This window comes from Morchella sextelata (assembly GCF_020137385.1).
Source record: "Morchella sextelata strain SCLS chromosome Unknown scls_7, whole genome shotgun sequence".
In the NCBI taxonomy this organism is placed as follows: Eukaryota; Fungi; Ascomycota; class Pezizomycetes; order Pezizales; family Morchellaceae; genus Morchella; species Morchella sextelata.
This window is the reverse complement of record NW_025408622.1, coordinates 1,628,321-1,648,604: the sequence shown is the minus strand read 5'-3', so window position 1 is coordinate 1,648,604 and position 20,284 is coordinate 1,628,321. Positions and strand designations below refer to the sequence as shown.

The 20,284-nt window shown below is 48.3% G+C and overlaps 7 protein-coding genes across 7 annotated transcripts; 3 read left to right on the top strand and 4 right to left on the bottom strand.

The window, feature by feature from the left end:
• Positions 1-123: 123 nt before the first annotated feature.
• On the bottom strand, positions 124-738 carry H6S33_012103 (uncharacterized protein; the record flags this gene model as incomplete). Its single annotated transcript, XM_044843478.1, has 1 exon — positions 124-738. The coding sequence occupies one exon, from the start codon at positions 736-738 to the stop codon at positions 124-126; it is 615 nt and encodes a 204-aa protein (XP_044695771.1).
• A 517-nt stretch (positions 739-1,255) lies between these two features.
• Positions 1,256-1,654, bottom strand: H6S33_012102 (uncharacterized protein; the record flags this gene model as incomplete). The annotated part of the gene is made up of 1 exon (XM_044843477.1): positions 1,256-1,654. One exon carries the CDS (start codon positions 1,652-1,654, stop codon positions 1,256-1,258), a length of 399 nt encoding a protein of 132 aa, XP_044695770.1.
• Positions 1,655-2,067: 413 nt separating this feature from the next.
• H6S33_012101 (uncharacterized protein) lies at positions 2,068-2,706 on the bottom strand (the record flags this gene model as incomplete). Its single annotated transcript, XM_044843476.1, has 1 exon — positions 2,068-2,706. One exon carries the CDS (start codon positions 2,704-2,706, stop codon positions 2,068-2,070), a length of 639 nt encoding a protein of 212 aa, XP_044695769.1.
• Positions 2,707-2,890: 184 nt separating this feature from the next.
• On the top strand, positions 2,891-3,723 carry H6S33_012100 (uncharacterized protein; the record flags this gene model as incomplete). Its single annotated transcript, XM_044843475.1, has 3 exons — positions 2,891-3,008; positions 3,079-3,158; positions 3,232-3,723. 3 exons carry the CDS (start codon positions 2,891-2,893, stop codon positions 3,721-3,723), a joined length of 690 nt encoding a protein of 229 aa, XP_044695768.1.
• A 765-nt stretch (positions 3,724-4,488) lies between these two features.
• On the top strand, positions 4,489-5,901 carry H6S33_012099 (uncharacterized protein; the record flags this gene model as incomplete). The annotated part of the gene is made up of 1 exon (XM_044843473.1): positions 4,489-5,901. One exon carries the CDS (start codon positions 4,489-4,491, stop codon positions 5,899-5,901), a length of 1,413 nt encoding a protein of 470 aa, XP_044695767.1.
• A 4,206-nt stretch (positions 5,902-10,107) lies between these two features.
• On the top strand, positions 10,108-12,366 carry H6S33_012098 (uncharacterized protein; the record flags this gene model as incomplete). The annotated part of the gene is made up of 1 exon (XM_044843472.1): positions 10,108-12,366. The coding sequence occupies one exon, from the start codon at positions 10,108-10,110 to the stop codon at positions 12,364-12,366; it is 2,259 nt and encodes a 752-aa protein (XP_044695766.1).
• A 2,316-nt stretch (positions 12,367-14,682) lies between these two features.
• On the bottom strand, positions 14,683-20,144 carry H6S33_012097 (uncharacterized protein; the record flags this gene model as incomplete). Its single annotated transcript, XM_044843471.1, has 6 exons — positions 14,683-17,790; positions 17,897-18,088; positions 18,152-18,421; positions 18,519-18,616; positions 18,704-18,800; positions 19,086-20,144. The coding sequence occupies 6 exons, from the start codon at positions 20,142-20,144 to the stop codon at positions 14,683-14,685; spliced, it is 4,824 nt and encodes a 1,607-aa protein (XP_044695765.1).
• Positions 20,145-20,284: the final 140 nt, after the last annotated feature.

The following is a 20,284-nucleotide window of genomic DNA, read 5'->3' as shown; positions in this document are numbered from 1 at the left end:
TATGAACTAATTAATATACTCATATATGTAAGAAATGGAGGTGGAAGAGAGAAAGAACGAAGAAACTCCAGAACCCGAGCCCACTATTTTTGACAGCAGACCATAATGTTAGTTTTTTTTTTTTTAGTTAGTATTGACTTGGCTGACTTCCAACTGCATGATCCTCTCACACTCAGCCAAGTCCGCTTCTTTTTCCGCCAACAATCTCTTTAACCTCTTAACCTCGGCCTCAATCATTTTGTGTCTCTTGACGGTCCTGATCTTAGACTTCAAGCTCGCCAAGACTTTCTCCACGATCTCCTTCTCCATGTCCTCCTTTTTACGCCTCTTTACCGCGGGTAGATCCACCTCACTGCATTCGCTCTCCTTATCCGAAACCACATCTTTCCCTCTACCAGTGCCCATCATGACCCCAACGGAGTATTCATCGTGCTTGAAACGATTTAATGCTCGCTCCAACGATCTATCAGTGCATGTAATCCCGCTGAGACGGTATGCCCGCGCAGGTTTGGCGTTTATGATGGAGAGCCATGATTCTAGTTGTTCTCTAGTGTAGCGATGACCGTTGATGTTGCAGCATTGGCCCCAGACGGTGCAGAGCCTTTCAAGCTCTGGGCGGGTGTAGAGATGCTTGTTGTAAATGTAGAATGTAGCTGTACCGGCGTACACCTTCTTGAGGTCACCCTCCCAGTAGTCTGTGCCATCGATCTTGTAATAGCGTTCGAGATGTTCTTGCATGTTTGCCGGGGTTTGGATCTATGGAGGTGGGATCGATGGCGTGGCTATTCAGGCAAAGAAAAAAGATTAGATGGGATGCTGAATGTGACTGGAGCGGGGTGATTACTAAGCTGTATGGAGGACGAGGATCTGTGTATTGTGATGCAAGCTTTTAAATGATTTGTGATTGGGGAGTGTTGTAGTTGTTGGTTGTCTTGAAGGCTGGGCCTTTCTTTTGAGTATTTTCCATACCTTGTATGCCGTATTGTCAGGTGTTCACAAAAGCCAAGAGTTACATGTAGGATTACACAGAACACATACATACATGTTATGCGCTTAGAAATATAATAAGGAAATAAGCTTTTTTCTTCGTGTGGTATTGATAACTCTATCTACTCTGTATAAAAAGGCCCGCCAGGCAAAAACTAGTGCAGCAGTACTCGAGTACCATTAAAGCACATGATAGCCGTCGGAAATCCAAATCTGCCCTTTTATACACGACCTCCCCAGAGTAGGCCCACTCTCCTCAATATCACACTCACCCCGAAACCTGTCCAAGTTCGAGGGTCATAATTCTCTCGCATTCAGCCAAATCCTTCTCCTTCTCAGCTAGAAGCTTCCTCAATGTAACCACCTCAGCCGCAACCTTTTTGTGTCTCTTCACGGCTTCGATCTTGGCCTGGAGGTTTGCAATAACCTTGCTCACCATCTCGTCCTCTTCATCGTCATCCTGGCACTCCGATGCCCGGGGAGTATCCATGCCGTCACCGTCAAGCGTAGAGGTCGTCTGTGTGGTTTCCGATTGAGCGTCTTCGTCTTCGGGAGTGGCGACGCCGTTCCAGCGACTTTCGATCGCGAACAAATGCTTGGAGATCTCGTTAACGTTGAGAGGGCGGGTGGGAGGTGACTGCGGTGGTCCGGGGCGTGTAGAGGACATTTTGTAATAAAGGCTTGCGATGTTTTGGAGTACGTATGTATGTATGTATGCGGTTTGACGGGCGGTGGTGGTGAATGAGTGAGCGCTGGAGCTTCAGTCAGACCTGAGCTATGTATCTGCAGCTGCTGGAACCTTGCGTACTGCGGGAGCTTATCCTGGAAAGGGTTAGTCGGTTTGACCTTACCTTGAAAGCTCATACATGTAGTTACACAGTTACCCGGCCGGAAACTCTAATATTATTACATGTATTTGCACCTATGTGCACGTGGTAGGATACTCGACAGTCCAGAAGCAGGAATATAAGGAAGTTCAGCAGATACATGTAGTAATATTCGATTTAAACAAATGTCATTAATGAGCATGAGTCGTGAATAACATTACGACGTATCGATACATGATAATGAGGCTCTTAACTATACTTGCCCCGATTCTAGCTCAATGACCCTCTCACACTCCTTCAGCTCCTCCTCTTTCCTGGCCAGACCTTCCCTCATAAGCGCTACCTCCCTACGCACTTTCTTATACCTCTTAACAGCCTCTAGCTTTGCCTGAAGGTTGTCCGCAATCCTCTTTAGTAGCTCATCGCCTTCACGCTCATCTATAATTGGCTCCTCTCCCTCTCCATCTTTCTCCTCAGGCTCTCGTGAATACAACTCGAGGTCCGTTCTCTCTTCCTTTTTCTCTTTATTAGAGGAGTAATCATCGCGTTGACTCGACTCCAACTCGATGTAGTCCACAAATTCCTGTAACTCCTCGGCGGTAAATCCGTGTAATCCTCCGCCGCCGAACGGGAGATATACCGGGTGGCTCGTTTTACACATCTTGTATAGCGTAGTTTGAATCTCTGACTTTGGAAATCTGGAGCCGGAGGAAGGGAAAATTATTCCGGTCTCCCATCCCGAAGCTAGGTTTATAATCTCTTGTATTGTGACTTCGTGATTGTTAAACAAAAAGTACCCAGGCTTATTGCGGATACGGAGCAGATTATGTTCCCAGTATATCACCGAATCGATAATGAAGTAGCGAGTCAATTTGTAGTCAGGTACCGGCATCGTTGGGTAGCAAAGCGCGGAGAAGATACTGGTATTGAATGTGTATGTAGTCACGAAGCCATATGTAGTTAGGCTATAACTATACCAATGGGATTACCCGGCCTTCTTGTGCACCAGTAATTTTTTAAGTTGAGATTTGATCTTGTTTCGAAGCCACCAATTACGCCGGCGCCCACATAATATAATGAGAAAATCCCAGAAGCCGATGGCACCACCGTCCCGGAAACGGAAATCCGGAACAACCCAAGAACTCACATTCGACGCAACAGCACGACGAGAGTATCTCACCGGCTTTCACAAACGTTTGTTTCTCCAGCATACTAGATATCTTTCCTCCTAGCTTGCAATTGAAGGCCTAATGAACACTCGCAGGAAAGCTCCAAAGAATCAAACTCGCCCAAGAGGAGGCTGCCCGCAGAGAAAAAGAAGAGAGGATCATTGAGCGCAAAAAAGTATATATACCGGACTATTATCGACATCACAATTAGCTTACCCATTTGCTAATTGAGATTTGATTCACGGTAGATCCGGGACTCCCGAAAAGAGGAATTAAATTCGCACATCGCCGAACTACAATCCCTCTCCCGTAAAGCTGCTGCGCAAGCAAATGGCGATACAGATGGCGACAATGATTCTGACTCCTCCGGCGATGATACTTCCGATTCTGAGGAGGCGGAGGAGCCAGAAGAGCTGAATAAGCAGGAGGAGTATATCGACGAAGACAAGTTCACGACTGTGACGGTCGAGGCGATGGATATGGACCCTACGGAAGAAGTAGACAGCGAGACAGAAAGGGCGAATGAGAAGAAGAGGGAGGATGCAGAAAAAGAGAAAGAGAAGGCAAAGAAGAAAAAGCCGAAGGAGAAAAAGAAGAAATTTAGGTATTTGACAAAGACGGAGAGGAAAGCGGATCGTGTCAAGGTCAGGACGAGGCTGGCAAAGAGGAGGGAAAAGTTTAAAGCAGCGGATGAAGCGAAGGGATCCGGGACGAAAGGCAAAGGGAAGAAGAAGAGGTAGTCTGTCTGGTTTTCTATTCCTTTTTCTTTTGTAAATTTCTCTCTTCCCAGTGATAAAAGTGCTCTGATCATGCACTTAATGGTTTACAAGGGGTCTTGCATTTTCGTATTCTCTTTCTTTTCTTTTTCGTTTTGTAGAATAAGCTACATATAATATGGGTTGAAAATGACTAGTATATGAGAAATTAGGGTTTGAATTATATGTAATCATGGGCAAGATCCAGATCAATGATCGAGGATACAGGATGTTTGCTTATAGAGTGTGGTTGGTATTAAGAGGTAAAGGTTGCCCGAATCAAATCTGCACCGCCTCCAAAAGAGATAGAGAGGCCTAGTGACTTACCTATACTCTCTTCTACTTTAATTTATGTCTATATTAAGCTGTGCCTCAGCTCTCCAGAGTGATGAGCCTTGCTCTCAAGCTGTATCCTTCAAACTTCTCCTCACTTCCGGCATATAGCAAGGTTCTTTTCCCAGTTCTAACCTATACCATGCGCTAGTAATGTTTATAAGATACATGTAGTAGATTTACTTGTTAGTGCAACGCTAGGTTACATGTATACATGTATATGGCTACGGTACTGTCAAATGAGGTAATCCACAATACATGTGTATATAATCAATGTGAACAGCATCGTGTCACCACATAATATGAGGAAGAACATACGTAATACATGTACCGATAGGGCTTTATGTGTACATACACATATCCCTCAAATACATGCATCCTTCTTAAATGACAGCTACACCATCACCAACCATCACCATGGAAACTTTGTCAATCCTCAAGAATTTACCAGACGACATCATTCTCGAGGTCTTTGATCATCTTTCCCTCCATTGGGTCAACGAAGTTATCCACACAGGGGGATACCGATTTGTCAGGCTCCTCCAACCGTATCTTATTTCGCGCATCAGCAATGGTTACGAGGGACTTGGTGTCCTTCTCTATGCCACCTCTTCCGGAGATAAACGTCTCACCTCCCTCCTCCTGCAGAATTCTCAAAACATCACCATGGCCCAAGAAATAATTCAGGACGATGAAGAAGAAACAATTGTCACATATAAAAGTCCTGGACAGCCTATTTTCCGCTTTTTGCTCGAAGACGAAGAGCTTAAATTCTACGACCAAACTTCCGAATCGGCAGCATTGCATTGGGCAATCCGCAACAGCGACTACCGCACAACGCAAAGCATCCTTAAATCCTTCAAGTGTACTTGTGATACATACAGTAATTGCATGCTCCATATCGGAGGGACTCTCGACGAGGAAGCTCCTGCCGAACTTCAGTTCCCCTCGCCCCTCCTATATCCATGTATGACCGGAAACTTAAGAATGGTTCAATTGATCTTATCTTTCACCGGCTTTCCACATCTCCTTGCCAACACAGTAATCGCCGGAAAGGACCTCTTTACCGGCCGTACCGCGCTGCACCTCGCATGTATTAACGGCAACGATGAAGTCCTAAAACTCATCCTCAACAGTGGCAACGCGGCCGGAGGCCAAAGGCAGGTGATGGATGATTCGGGAATGACACCAATCGATTATGCTGTGAAGTACAAGCACAGGGAACTTGTTCGCCGACTTGCCATGAATACCAGAGATCGTTTTAATTACGAAGACCCACGCAACCGCACAGTACTTATGATCGCTGCAGCGCATTGTTTTAATGATCTCGCGGAGGAGCAGATTGAAATATCTCAAGACGACCCCGAAGGAAAAGACTCGACACAGATGACGCCGCTGCATTATGCCGCAGCTGGGAGTAACGCAGTTGTTACGAAGATGCTGCTAAAGATGGGAGTCTTCGTTGATCCGACGGATCATATTGGACGGACGCCGCTCCATATTGCGGCACGCCTGGGGAACGTGAAGGTTTTGAGACAGCTGTTAGGGCGTGGTGCGAGACAGGATGTGATAGATGACTATGGGATGACGCCGTTGCATTTGGCTTGCAAGCGTGGATCTATAAAGATCGTGGAGATGCTGTTGCGGGCAGGCTCGCAGAAATATATCAACGTGGTAGATAAATTCAGAAGGACGCCGCTGCATATCTGTGCGAGGCATAGGAGCAGTAGCGCAGCATGTGAGTTGTTGGTGAAGAATGGGGCGGATTTGACGGCGCTAGACGTTAACGGAAAGCCACCGAGGTGGCCGATGGTGAAAAAGGATAAATGATCGAATTTTAGCGTTTTAAGACTGAAGTCTATCGGCTGTATATACTGTGTATTAATGGCATGAGACTAAACGTTTTAAACTTTACGTTGAGGCTTTATCTCACGCCTATGCGTGGCCTGCAAGTCCAATTAAAAGACAAGACTGGGAAAACCTTCCCCTAGTCTCGAGCCCTATCTCAAGATATATGTCCTGCTGTATCTGATGCAGGTAGATGTAAAAGTGTCACGGAATACAACCTCTAAATGTCTGGATTGCTTAAAAATTATTGCCGGCCTAGTTCAAGCCCAGGAGATATCTAAGTTGACTGAATTTAGTTAAAAATCCTTCCCCAAGAGTAGTACCATCCCCTCCACCATGCGAGCACAAGACATTATCGAAGATGTAATAAATGCCTCAATGATCACTCCTATTAAAATCTTTATTCGTCTTGTGCCCATCGATCATAGCGAGGATAATTTATCTAGATCAAGAGATATATCATCATAGTAGAATGTAGAACACTCGGATTAGATAGGAATTGATAAGATTCTTAAGCGTAGTGCGTCATGTAATCTCACTCGGTCAATAGTTTTCATGAAATTGACAATGATCTGGTACCTGTATGGTGCAGTCTGGCATTTTTATATTTGACTAAGATGTACATCAGAATAATTGTGGTTATGTAGTTCGTGGGTAGTAACTTCCCCTCATGAGATATCACTCGCACATGGTCTTTCTGGGCGGGTCGTGTTGATTTATTTGTGTCCTCCATATTTTTGATATCTTCGGGTCGATCGAGGCTCTTAGTAGAGAGATACGCTTATATTCAAAATTCGGCGATCTTTCGTTTTTGAGTTTTCTAAATCGATACTCCGTTGGATATGAAAGTACTGTCTCAATTACTTCTGGATGAAGTTAACATCTGATTGTTATGTTTGGGCGCACTACAGCCGACCCACTATTTGTAATAGTATAGCCTCTTCTAGTTCCTTGAGCAGGATACATATAAGCCAGTGTGTTGATGCTTTCATAGGTGATATTTGTTATACACATGATTCAGGACACGTATACATGGTTCCAATATTAGTTGATGTGGTATTATTTGATGGTCATTTGTTTCTTAGTCGCTGGTAAGCGCTCGTGTCCGCCCATCAGTTGTAATAAGTAAACATCATCTAGCCCCTTGTGGACTTTTGGTTTAAAATCAAAAGTGTATATGATGGTCAATTGATCGGTGTTGTTTGTCCTATCATATGCGTCAACTTAGGAGAATAAGTAAAGCTAGGATTGAGTTTACCAATTGCACGTTGGGGTTGTGATATTAAGCCGGGGAGGCTCATGAGGGGGAGGGGGATTGTCCTGTGAATTTTGATAAGTGGCCGGCATAAGCTGATGTATGACTGTCGTACAACACCAGTTGCCAGTATCTCTCATCATTATCCTTCGTTAGGAGGCTTACTCAATGTTGAAAATATAGACTTGGATTGAGGATAGTGGCATGAAAAATTGTAAAGTTTTCGGGGAGAAACAAAGGGGAGAAGGGGCATGCAGACATCGCTGAGGTACAGCAATAATCCACCGCAGGAGCCCCTTTGATCTATTCTTCTCCCACCACAACATTTTGCTCCAGCTCTCAATGTTAACGCTTAAGTCCAACCTCGAGCTCTCAAGAATCGCGATCGCTAGACGGGTACGCATCTACCATTGTGCATAGAAACCTGCATTTCGAGGACGGCTTAGTGGCGGAGCAAAAGTTGAACTTCTTTTCTAAGACAAATTCTGAATTGGCCTGGAGTCCATGGCTCCAAAGAACATATACTCGTGGGGAGGTCTTTGGATAACGACCGTGTATTTTCCACTCCGAAAATAGGCGCTGTTGGCATAACCACTCTCCGGGGTGCCTTAAACATGAAGAAAGAAGAAGTCGAGTTTCGGAATCCTTATTCCTGTACCTTAATGACAGGTTTTGAGGCATGGGTCGGTGGATTGAGATTGCTTCAGGGTCGGAAACGAGGGTTTGGGTTCTGTTGGCAAGCTGGCGAGCCAGCGGGCCAGTGGTCAGCAGGAAACAAAAATAACCCAAATCCACCGTCCAATGTCTGGTAGAGGATGGAACCGTATGGCCCAGCACAACCTGAAGGGGATGAATGGGGAGAACGAATGAGCTGGCCAGAAGAAGGGCAGAATACTCAAAGCATGAGCTGAGAGAAAGATACCTTGCTAGTGGGTAGCACCTAGCCATGTCATTGTAAGGTGACCTGAGGGGTGATGGTCTTGAAAAGGGTTGGTCCAATTGGCCAGCGTACCCGTCAAACAAGACACCCGCATGCTACATATAATACCAATTAGTGACACACATATATAACTTAAGACTGGGTTTCGAATCATGAGCACCTGCGAGGAGATCCCATTTAATGGGACATGGAGATGTTACACGCATGTATATATGCAGACATCGCCCCCTCATCCGAACAACTAACATGTAACTAACCGTCTTCTAGACTTTCCTCAGCAACCAATTAGCAGAGAGCTGTCCGAGGGACTCTCAAAAGCGTCTTCCGTGTAGGTTAGTTAGGAGATTGGTTAAGTGGCCAGGCCGTTCTGAATCTGGGCACCGTATGGGAGATCCCGTACACGTGGTACCAACATCCGCCGCAAATTTGACTGCCTGTATCCCATTGTCGAGAATAGAAGCCTTATTGTGAGAACATACTAAGGCGGCCAGTAAAAGGTCGTGAAAGCAGGCGCTGCAACGGGGCGATTTTTCACGACCTTTTACAGAACGCCTAAGTAGGATAAGTGATATTAGCATAGCTGAAATCATGATCATGATTAGCTAGACCTTGAAATCATACGATAACGTATCCTGTTCTAGAGTGAGTATCTCGATATCATTATCGATCTCTTTAAAGTTTAGGTGCCCAAAATCTATCCTTCGCCCCACAGGCTCTGTTTATGTAGATCTTAATAGGCACATGCAAGTACTGATATTTCGATACTCGCACGTGACTCGTGTCTCAGCCCTAAACCTTGTCCTCTTGTCCTCGACAAGGGTCAAGGGTATCCCAAACCTTAAATAACAAATCAGCCCAGAATCTTCGCTAACCGCTGAATAAAATACAATAATTGTCAGCGGCAAGAATATAGAAATGGGGGTAATTTCGGTTCCTGAGGCAGAGCTCATATATATCAGTAGGTTTCCCAATTGCTGAAATGTTGCGCTATGGGTGAACCTATAACGTCCTTTGAGATATTGGGGGCCTCTTCGAATTCACTACCTATGACTACATCTATGTCCTCCGACAAGTGAGAGACTGGGATCTGTGGGACTCTGGCGATGTTTCTGAGCGACCGTGGCGATTTTCACCGCCGAATCAGCCCCTCTTTTCCACTCCCCCCGAAAGTTCGGATGACGATTTCGGAAGATTGCCTCTGCAGTGGGATGCAGAGGAACGGTTTCCTTTGTTTTGTTGACTGGGGTAAAGTCACAAGGGGATAATTCCACGAATGATAGTACATATAGTTTCTCAAAGAGGACCGGGTGGGAAGTGTTGTTGGCAGGCCCAACGTGTGTGTGGTTCGTGTCGGGAAATGTTCTCGTAATACCCTACATTTATCAAAATTGACATGTACTGATGAAATCGATGCTTGTGTACGGATATGATGTCCGACTTGAAGATATAGTTCACTCAAATTGATGCATTTTACACGAGCATTTTAACAAGAGAATATACATTTTTAGCTGCTTGGTAGATATGTAGAAGTGCAATGGATGCCAGCACGCAGGAGCTTCTGCTTCTCAAAACCACTTGAGAGCACCATCATGAGGCATTACATGGAATGGTAGCTACCAGTATCCGCCAATAGCCCTTTTATCTCAATTTGTTTAATTAAAGAGTGTCTACACTTTCCCCGCTCTAGATATTCCTTCTTTTCCTAAAAGAGACTTTATCTTTCTGCTTGTTGGTTGCGGTTTCTAATTTGACTCCCCCCCAACCCGGATCAGTCATCACCTTTCTCTTCCATCCTTCCTCTAATCTCCTACTCCTCCTTCTGCTCCTCATTCTCCCATCCTCCTGCCCTTCCTTTCGCCATCATCCCACCCCCTAATTCCTTATTCATCTAATCCTTAAGCTTATCCATCAGGTATCTCGCTGCTGTCTGTTGCCGAACCACGGATAACTGCTGGACCTGTGCTTTAATACATATTCCATCCACCAATCTATCATGTCCATGGGGCTCGTGCTCACCCCGCAAGCTCACCTCTCCCCACTGGAGGCGCTTCTCACGATCTATACACCAATTTTGGAATGCCTTGTGAATCATCTACATACGCCTTCAAAGATCGCTTTATCCCAGACTTCTAAGCATGTTCGGCAACTCTTGTACAGCTATCCGCTGTTCTTCTCACATCTCGATTTTCGCCTCCCAGTTGTGGAGAACCTATCTTTCGACTCATATCGCTTAGGGACAGTCTACAACTTGGATCGGCTCCTTGCAACCTTGCCAATCGAGAATAGAATAACCTCCTTGACTCTCGACTGGACTGCTGTCACGGGATATTTTCTTTTCGGGAAGGTCATGGACAGATGCCAAAATACATTAGAGCACCTTTCCGTGAGAGGGTGCAGGAAGGTATCGATAAAGCACCACATAGTACCCTACCTCGTTTACCAGGATTCTGTCGAGCCACTGTCTGTTTCTACCGCGACTTCTCCCAAGAGAGCCCTTAAATCGCTTTACGTCTATAAAGCTCGTGGTGTGCGTCGCAAGCCATTTCTCATCGACCGTAAGCCAGCGGACGGAGATGAACCGAGCAGGTACCTGACGACGTTGGCCGATAAGCTGGGGATATGGGTCGACTTGGGTTTGTGTCCCACCCCCAAACTGAGATGTCCGAGGCGAAGGGAAATTTTGAGGCGAGGAAAAGAGAAGTTCTGTGTACCTTTCGATAAGCGGTGGAGGGTCCTTATGGAACAGGGAGCGAACAACGCTGCGGCCCCGCATTTGACCCTACTATCGCCCCATGAGCACGCTCAGCGCCGACGGTTTGAAGAAACTCAAGGCACAGGGATAGCATGTGACAATTGCGATGTAGCCATATTGGATCGCTGCGAGGCTTGTGTACAGCAAATGACCTGCTCAAATTGTGCAAAAGCTCTATGCCATCACTGCGCGTACGCTCGTCCGGCTAGCCCCTCGCCCTCATCGGTAGACTCGGATGAATCTGTTACCAATCCCTTAATCCAAACCGCTCAGAACACACAACCGTTCATTCCTATACCGGGAGCGGCAGCAGCTCACAATTTTCACAACAACAACAATGCTGCAACGGCGCCAATCCCAATACCCGGAGCGGCTGCGGCTAGTTCGGAAACGAATCCCGTCATGCATCTCCTCCAGGCTTGTTGCGATTCGGCCACGGCAGCCAACCCTGCGGACATCTTGTGCTCGAGTTGTATGGGCTCTATCACTTGGGACATGTGCGACGGCTGTCAGAGGCAAATTTGTAAAAAGCATGAGTTGGACCGTTGCCGGAAGTGTGAAGGCGGTTGCCGGAGAATATTTTGTTTCTCAAACGATTCGACATCTCCTGTGCCCGGCTGTGGGGAATCAGTGACTGGGAGGGCTGGAATGAAGGATTGTCTTAGTTGTGGTAAAGATGTGTGTGGTGATTGTCGGAGCCGTACACTCACGTCGTCTCCATCAATGACCAATGCTGCTTCCTCCGATGATGGTACAGAGACAGAAGAGCAGGAAGAAGAAATACCCCGTAAGACATTCTGCAATTGCAAAGCTTGCAAGCAAAATTTTTACTGCACATCTTGCTGGCCAAGCAAACCAACACCTTGCGAAAGGAGGCCAAAAGAGATCCTTAGTCACAAAACAGTCGAGGGCGATACGGTGATATATTTGGTCACTTTTTACGATTCTGAGGAGCAACAAAAGAGATGGATGACGAAGCAGAGGATTATGGAAGACTTCTTGAATACCGGAGGCCCAGAGTTGATCACTGCATTTGAGGAGTCTCTAATAATTTCAAAGCCTATGGACATCCTGGTTAGCCCGCCGCCACCAATGACCACACCGGAATCCTCGGTACATGGAGATGATCCGAAAGTTAGGGACGAGGAAGAGGACAACGAAAAGATACAAGTGGGGGAAAGCGAATGGATTATGGAGAGGGTTTTGGGGAAAAGGCAGCATGACCCGGGTCCGCTGGGCCAGGCTGGGCCAGGCTCCATTGATTCGTACTATTATCTGTGCAAATGGCTCGGAAGGGGGGATGAGTGCACATGGGTGCCCAAGAGTACATTCCGAGAAAGGTCCAGAGAACGGATGATGATGGATAGATTCGACCGGAATGGTCCGGATAGAACTGCAGGGGATGAGGAAGGGGAATCATCGAGAGAAGCAGAGCTTAGGGCAGAGGGAGAAAATGTGGGGGAAGGATCATCAATGGCACTTGGGGGACCTTTAATCTAGGATTCGAATATCAGGTTGCTATATTTCCGATTTTTAACAACGCAAAAAATCCGTTGTTTTCAAGGCTGTTTATTTTTGCATTTATTATTTGGTTGATTTCGAGTGTTTACCGCGTTTTGTGATAACTGGATTGGGATAGGAAGGGTTTAAACGTCATGATAAGGCGTGACGGGGTGTTTTTTCTTTTGGTTTCTCTGTTTACGAATTTGGTTATCTCCCGTGGGTACACTGTACTGCGGACCAGACTGACAAGCGGCATAAAATTTGGTTTTTTTTCCTTTCATTTTGGGAGTGGTTGGGACTTTCGGCGATATCATACGGGTGTTATATTCCTCTCATTATTTTTATGTTTTTTCTTTTCATTTTCTTTTCTTTTCATATTTTTCGTTTGCTCTTTCGGTTCTCTTTTGAAAAGCTGAGGCGATCATATCTCAGCCTGGAGCATTTCCTTCTTTTTTCAATCATGATTCCCTGATTCGTAATTTCTCTTTTTCATGACTTTTTTTCTTCATGATCCTTCGTTTCCCCTATTCTTGGATTGTTACCGCAATTGGTCGACCGTCAAACTTGATGTATTTTTTTGCTCTTGCATGAGATGCGTGCGTGTGCGTGTGCGTGTGCGCATATTCGTTTGTAGTAATCTCACAGTTGGGGGAGCTGGGAGGTGGGAGGTGGGGAGGGAGAAGGAGGAGGAGGAAGAGGAGGTTGAAGGGGAGGGGGCCCGGGGTTGGGTCGGTTTATTTACTTAGTTGTTTATCTATCTAAACTCCATTCTTTCTTTGCATGGCGCAAGAAGAGTCAAAACGCACAGCTATCTCTCTAGAATGACGGCTCACTGCTTTCCATCGCGTATGTCATTCACATACTTTTTCTACGCACTATTACATGGGTAAGTGGCCGGTACTTGAGGGAGGATTTGCCAGGTCACACACGTCTTCTGTTTGTCACAGGCTGGTGTTCTATCTACATCTCTTCTCAAGGCACTCGAGATTCAGATAGATATAGACCTTGGTCACTAATGGCCATTAAACAACCATTCCAAACGACCCCCTGTCAACATAACCGCACAAATTATAAAGCTTACTTATAAAAAACAATTATCAGGCATCCATACCTCTAATTCTTGTTTAACTCCGTCGACAGCTGCAAGGCGACTGGCAGTCACTCTGGATAGGCCCATTGTTGAGTAATAATATTCAGAGTCAGATCGGGAGATCTAGTAAGCGCGGTAGTTGCAGGCGTCGTTTTAGGTAAGCTGGTATCTCATAGCATGCTTACTTCTCAGCTAGCTAGGCAGCCCACCCAGCCAGAAGAGCAATGAAGAATGCTATTCAGGCACTGCTAGGGAGGATTTAGAGCTCAAGCAGTTAAGCGTCAAAACGGGGTCTTGGCACCCCGACGCCGCCCAGCGGTAACTAGAGCACGACTACTTAGTATGCACACATAACCACTGCCCATAAGCGACCTATCCGATTGAGAAGAAGAAGCGGGTTTTTATGAATGCTATGTGGGTGAAATAGGTGTTGGTTATGGTTGAAGACGGGGGTGGTAGGCGGCTTTGGGCGGTATAGGTATATGCTTGCCGCCATATGCCGCCGCGCCCGCAACCCACCTGCCAGGAAGAGATTCCGTGTTATTTACGCAGGGCGGTGGTTGCTACAGAGTTTTGCTAACTCCCACAACTTATTACTCTCCTCAATCCTAAAGATAGGGAAGAAGGGGTAGAAGCCAGGGTGTATGCCTCAAGGGTTAGGGTTAGAATCGGAGTATTGCTGACAAAGTATGACCGCCTTGGCATTGACACGATCAACGACCCCGTACGAAATTCATCTCACCGGCACTGGCATCAACCGAGCAGCTCCATAACCTCAGTCGTGTTAAACGCAGTCTTTTTCATCTTATGGCATCTTAGAGATGTAGTCTGCAAGCAAAAATGGTCGTATTGTACCCCCGAGTGATAGTGTATGAACAAGATTTATTTCCACAAAAACTCTAGAGGAAACTAGTTACATGTACGCAAAAATAATTAAAAAGAAAGTATAAATTAAATACAATCAACCAAGGTGGGTTGGGCTAGTCCGCCGAACTTCTTTTCCTTTGGACCGGGGGTTTATGATTGGTGTAGGAGGTGAAATGCGGGATCGGAAATTCTTAGCAGGCGGGATTGAGGGGTGTATGTTGATGTTCCCGTACGGGCCGGGGAGTTTTGGTCTGTCCTGGTTGTTTGGATTCGGATTAGCATGTGGTATATTGAAACATATCGATGCCACGTATGGCTATTCTCATGGGATGGGAAGTCTAATGCTCTGGGTTTGTTTACCTGACTAACGGCAACCTGGGCTTCAACGGACTTTTCCCAGATACTCTTGGGGTCGTGGGGAATAACACACTCGCTGGGTTCCGGTAGACCGACAGAAAGACGTCCGAGGAGGAGGCCGTACCTCCATCACTACTATCGTCGGCGTCGGATTGTACTGATATGCCAGATTGCTCTTCGGAGGGGGTCTTGGCTCGAGGCTTTTGTGGGCTGTAATTCCCCGTATCCCTATATCTGGCGGATTGGAGTCTCTCTGGGCTGCCACGGTTTCCTCTCTCGTTCTTTTCTGTGTCTGTGCCTCCTTCGACGCTTTCGGCCGATGATTCATCAAGCTCTGGCTCATCTTCCGAATTCTCATCTGATTCGGAGGCCTCTCCTGGCTTCTCTTGCGTAATACCTGCCTCCCCGCTCCCATCTTCACTATCGTCTTCACCTCCTCCTCCTCCTCCTCCTTCTTCTTCTTCATCACCCCCCTCATCCCCCGTTTCTTCATCTTCTTCCTCTTCTACACTACTATCGTCGACATCGTTCTCTTCCTGATCTAGATCCTGACTACTTTGGGACTCATTATCCTCGGTCCCACTTTCGTCTTGACCCTGATCTTGGTCGTGATCATCATCATCATCATCATCATCTTCTACCACACCTTGTGCCTCTGTTACTAACAAGTTTCCGGGTTCAACGCTTTCCCCAGAGTACCATTTACGCCGTTTACCAGATCTTCCAACTCTATGTGGCGATACATAACGTTTCATCTTAGACCTTGCAAGGAGAGCTTTGAGCTTGATATTGTCTGCTTCTAGTGTCTTACTGGGCGCGGAGTCAACAGCCAAGTGTAATAATGGATTCACGTCTGGAATCAACCTCCTCCTCTTGGCGGTATAATAGCTTGCCCCCTCGTACACAAGGATTCCATGCTTTCTCATAGCTGCAGCAGGAGGGGCAGGGGGAGGAGCAGAATCAGCAGGCGGAGGGGGAGGAGGACCAGAATCAGCAGGAGGGGGAGGAGGAGGAGGAGCCATCTGAGCTAGCCTTAAGGGTATCGATGCCTCCTCCATCACCGCGATAGCTTCGGGCGTGAGGTTAGCTGCTGCTGCCCACGCGGCTAGTACTGCTGGGGCTGGTGCGAGAGGCCCTGCTCTCGCACCTATGGCAGCAACCAAGGCAGCATTTAGCGTGATTGCTTGTGTTTGTCTCCCTAATATAGACAAAGATGTCAACATCCTAGTGATGTGATTATGGTTGATATTGGCAGGATTCAACCAGCTCATAAACCCGGGGGCTCTAGGGGCAACTCCTTTGGCAATAAACGTCTTGGCCGGGCCGGTGTGTGTGTGACTGACTGCCCCTTTCGGAACAGAGAAGCCTAGGTGCCTCATGAAGTAGTTTATGCCCATATTATATTTCTGGTAAGGCTGGTTTCCACCAGCAAATGCTGCGAGTGTTACTGGGGTTATCATTGGCGCTGGTGCATAATCTGTATTGTCGTACGTTGGAAACATGAAAGATACCCAAGCACCAGGAGGCGCGTCCAATGTCACGCGCGAGGTCACTTTTCTAAATCCCGAGGAAAAGCGTAGTCCACTCCCCGGATTTGTAGGCCGTGCTAATCTGTCACACAAGAATTCTATAATAGGGCATGGATCTGGGTTAGGTACTGCTGCCCTTTCTGCTGCTTTCCTGGCTATTTCATCCGCAATGGCCTTGGCTGCCTTCGCCGCAGCGTCCAGTTTGAGGGCTCTCCTTGCCCTCCTTCGTGCCCTACTTTTTGCCTTGTTTTCCTGCCTTGCTTTCGTGGCTGCCTTTTGCGCTTTTGCTGCTGCGCTCATCCCATCCGCCTTTGCCTTTGCCTTTGCAGCCTTTTCAGCTGCTTGGGCATTTTGCTTGGCTGTTCTCTCAGCTAACTTGGCTGCCCTTTTTTGTGCCCTTTCAAGCCTAGCTGCCCTCCTTGCTGTTCTTGCTGCCTTCTCCGCATCTGTCATAGCATCCTCTTTGGAGCTTTTACCTGCTTTCTCCGCAGCTACAGCTGCTGCTATCGCCAACATTATTGCCGCATATTCCGCTTCGGCGCCTGCAATCTCCGCAGCAAAGGCTAGAAGCGCTGCATCATTTGTCGCTATAGTCGCTGTGATAGCAGCAACCGCCGCAGCACCTCTTGCATTAGAGGCTACTAGATTGGCCGCCTGTTTTAGTTGTGCTGCATTAAGGCCTGTGGATCCCTCGACAACGTCCAATGCCGCCCTTTTGGCTGCTCTGGCTAATGCCTCTGCACCGAGGTTGTCGAGATTGGCCTGGTTTGCATCTCTGGTCGCTTGCAAGGCGATCCGCTGGGCGGCAATCCCGGCGCGTCGTGCCCTGGAGGCGCGGGCGGTGCCCTTGAGGACATCGGACCGCTTGAGGAGGCCCTCATCCTCCTCGTCTTCGTCGGCCTCGCTAATTTCGCTAGCTGGGTCGTCGGATTCCTCTTCCTCGTCATCATCGGCTTCCTCTTCCTCGTCATCCTCGGCATTCTCGTCTTCAGGTTCGTCTTCATTATTTTCATTATCGTCTTCTTCTTCTTCTTCATCTTCAGGATCAGTGTCGTCCGAGGCGGGCGCAGGGGATGACGACCGATCTTCATCATCCTCTCTGGGTTCTTTCTTCTCCTTCTCCTTATTCTCCTGGGGCTCATCCTTGGGCTCATCCTCTATCTCATCCTCTGGCTCATCCTTTGGCTCATCCTCTGGGGGTGGTTGATCATCCTTCGTGGTACCATCATGCGCACGATAAGGGCGGGGAGGAACAGCAGGGGGGACTGGAAGTGCCCCCGTGGAGGCCAAAACTACAGCGGCGTTGGCGGTGAAGCAAGGGGGCAGTGGCACCGGAGGCCAGCCCGCCGCTATGTTAGGAGAACCTATCCCGGTTATAGTGAATGGGACAGTGCTGTTTGCGGCTAATCTCCATCTGTGGAACCACTTGACCTGCTCAGAGATTGCTATCAGAGTTGCCTTTGCGGGGTATGCGGTTCGTAGTTTGCCCAAGTACTGGTTTAATTCAAGTGAGATCCATCCTATGAAGTTTGCAGGTAGAGGGACTTGAATGCACTTTGCCCTGTGCTCTTCAAGTGTCTTTGTGAGATTGCACGAGAGTTAGCCTAATTGAATAAAGAAGGCCTTTGGGGGGGAGGGGAAGGCTAGGGCGAAGATAAAATGTTATGGAAGGATTTTGCATTACCTCTGCCGCAGGACGTTCCTCGCCATCTATTTGGTACGGCCTCCTGCGGAGCCTTCTGCGGCAAGAGGGGCAGAACACATGGCGGACTGCCCTTGCATACTGTTGTGCTTGAGAGTTACTCAGTTCGGTGTTGTAAGGATACGTTATTACAGTACGATCAGCATCTATCGAGAGATTTCGGGGGACTTGGTTCTGTTTCAATCTTAGTAAGAGTCTTAATTGCCCCGGGGGGGGGGGGGGCGTAGTAATTCGTACATAAATGAGTTCAAGAGCATAAGTGTCGTCGCCCATCGCATCCATTTGTGCATACAGATGAGTCAAATCAGCCCTAGTCCTCCTCGGCAGAGTCGTAAAGCCCCGTCCATCGAGCGGATTGACATTCCCCCACTGCGCCAGATGGTCATAGCCCTCCCGCCGCCTCTGGTACGGGCACCGTATCCTGTGGTTCCTATGCTGCAAATCTACAGAGGCCTGAAGGTCGGGGAGTTGCGCCCTTCGTTCAGCACCCGTGAACCAGAGTTTTCTCTGTGGTTGTTGTAATCAGTTAGTATTTTTCTTTCTCTTCTCTTTTTGCCCCCGCGGGGGGGGGGGGGGGGGTATTGTTTGAGTGAATGATACGCACCATACCGACTTCGGTAAACTCTATACCGCAGTGCTGGCAATGCGTCCGTTGGTCGATATAGATCCATCGCCTCATTGCATGGTCGTCGTATTCCAAATCTGTTTAAGTGCATTGTGTCAGAAAAATGGCCAGAGAGCTTGAGGGCGGGAATAAAAAAAAAAAAAGGATTAAACACGAATGCATACCCAGCGCTCCGGGCCCGTGTATCATCTCGTCGGCCCGTGGATACGGTTCGTCATCAGTTTCGCGAGCAAGATCGGCGAGCAGGTGGGCTTTTTTCTCCTAGAGTGTTGTCTTAGCATTTTTTTTCAACTCTCTTGTGGGAATTAAGCAATGCTGGGGCGCTGGATAGAAAGGGGGACGGAAATCAGTGGACAAGTAACGCGAATCCCTAACTATAAAGCAGTAATAGGAATATTAGGATACCAAGGTTTGAGTTGGGTTTATTTAATTCATTCCAAGTTGGGGGGGTGTGTGTTTGTACTAATCTCAAAACCCTTTACCAGACGTAGACGCAGACGCACAGGTGCAATGAGTGAAAAGACAAGAAAAAGGAAAAGTACCCACATCATATGCCAGAGCACTAATGTTAAGCTGGCAGTAAGGGCAGGTCTCTGTCTGAAGACCGTGGTTAATTTCAACAGTGAACGATATGCTATCAATCATATCCGCGAAAGCCTGAGCCCGCCCCTCCTCCCGCTCTATCCTCGCCAAATTCGCTCTATCCTCGTCACTAAGCGGTGGAGGGGTTCCTTCATTGGCCGGGTTATCGTCATCAGTCACATCGTCGTCCGACAGCAGATCCCGATCCCTCTGCGCCTTCAGCTGTGCCTGCCGCCGCCTCTCCGCCTCCGCCTCCGCCGCAGCGGCCTTCGCTGCCGCTGTCAACTTTTCCGCAGCGGCCCTCGCCCTTTCCGCCGCCGCCGCCTGCTCCGCCGCGGTCTTGTTGTGATTCTTTTGGTTGTTGCGCCGTGTTTCTTCCGCCTCCTGCGCTGCTTTCTCCGCAGCTTCCCTTGCAGCCTCTAGTAGATCTTCGTGCTTTTGCTTCTCTTCTTCCCTCAGCGCTATAAGCCTCATTTCCTCTATCGCAGTATCCCGCCTCTTCTTCGCCATCTCCTCATGCCTTGCCGCGCGATCCTTCGCTAGCTGCGCCGCCACCTCCGGCGTCATGTCCGGCGGATTCGACATGTCCGACGGCGACGACAGCTCCCTCTCATACGGCGGATCCTCCGCCGTATCCGCCGGCTCCTCGGCCTCCTCCGCTTTTTGGCGCTTGGCCCTGTCAGCCGCCGCCGCGGCCTTTATTGCTGCCTGCTGCTTCATCAGCAGGTCGTAGATCTCCGAGCTGTCGGTCATCTTGCGGTCCATCTCCAGCTTCTGCTGCGCGCGCAGCCGGAGCATTGCGGCGGCCTCGGCTGCGACCTCGGCGGCCGTCGGCGGCACGGGCGGGGGCAGGTCGGCGAATTCGTCCGCGGGCTCGGGCGGCGCTTTGAATTCGGGGCGCTGGGGCGGCGACCGGCGCGGGGGCGGGGCAGGCGGCGGGGTGGGGAGGGCCGTGAGCGGGGGTGCGGTTTCGGGGGGGAGCCCGGACCGTGGGGTGTCGGTGATGAAGCCTAGGCCTGTCATGGTGGGAATGGAATGGACTGGTTTCTGTTAAGGGTTTTTTTTTTTTGATATATGGATATTCCTCCCCTTTTTTTTTTTATCTCCTCAGGAATGAAGTTGAGGGGGCCGATATCGTGCTGGTCCGGGGAGGGTGAGAGAGA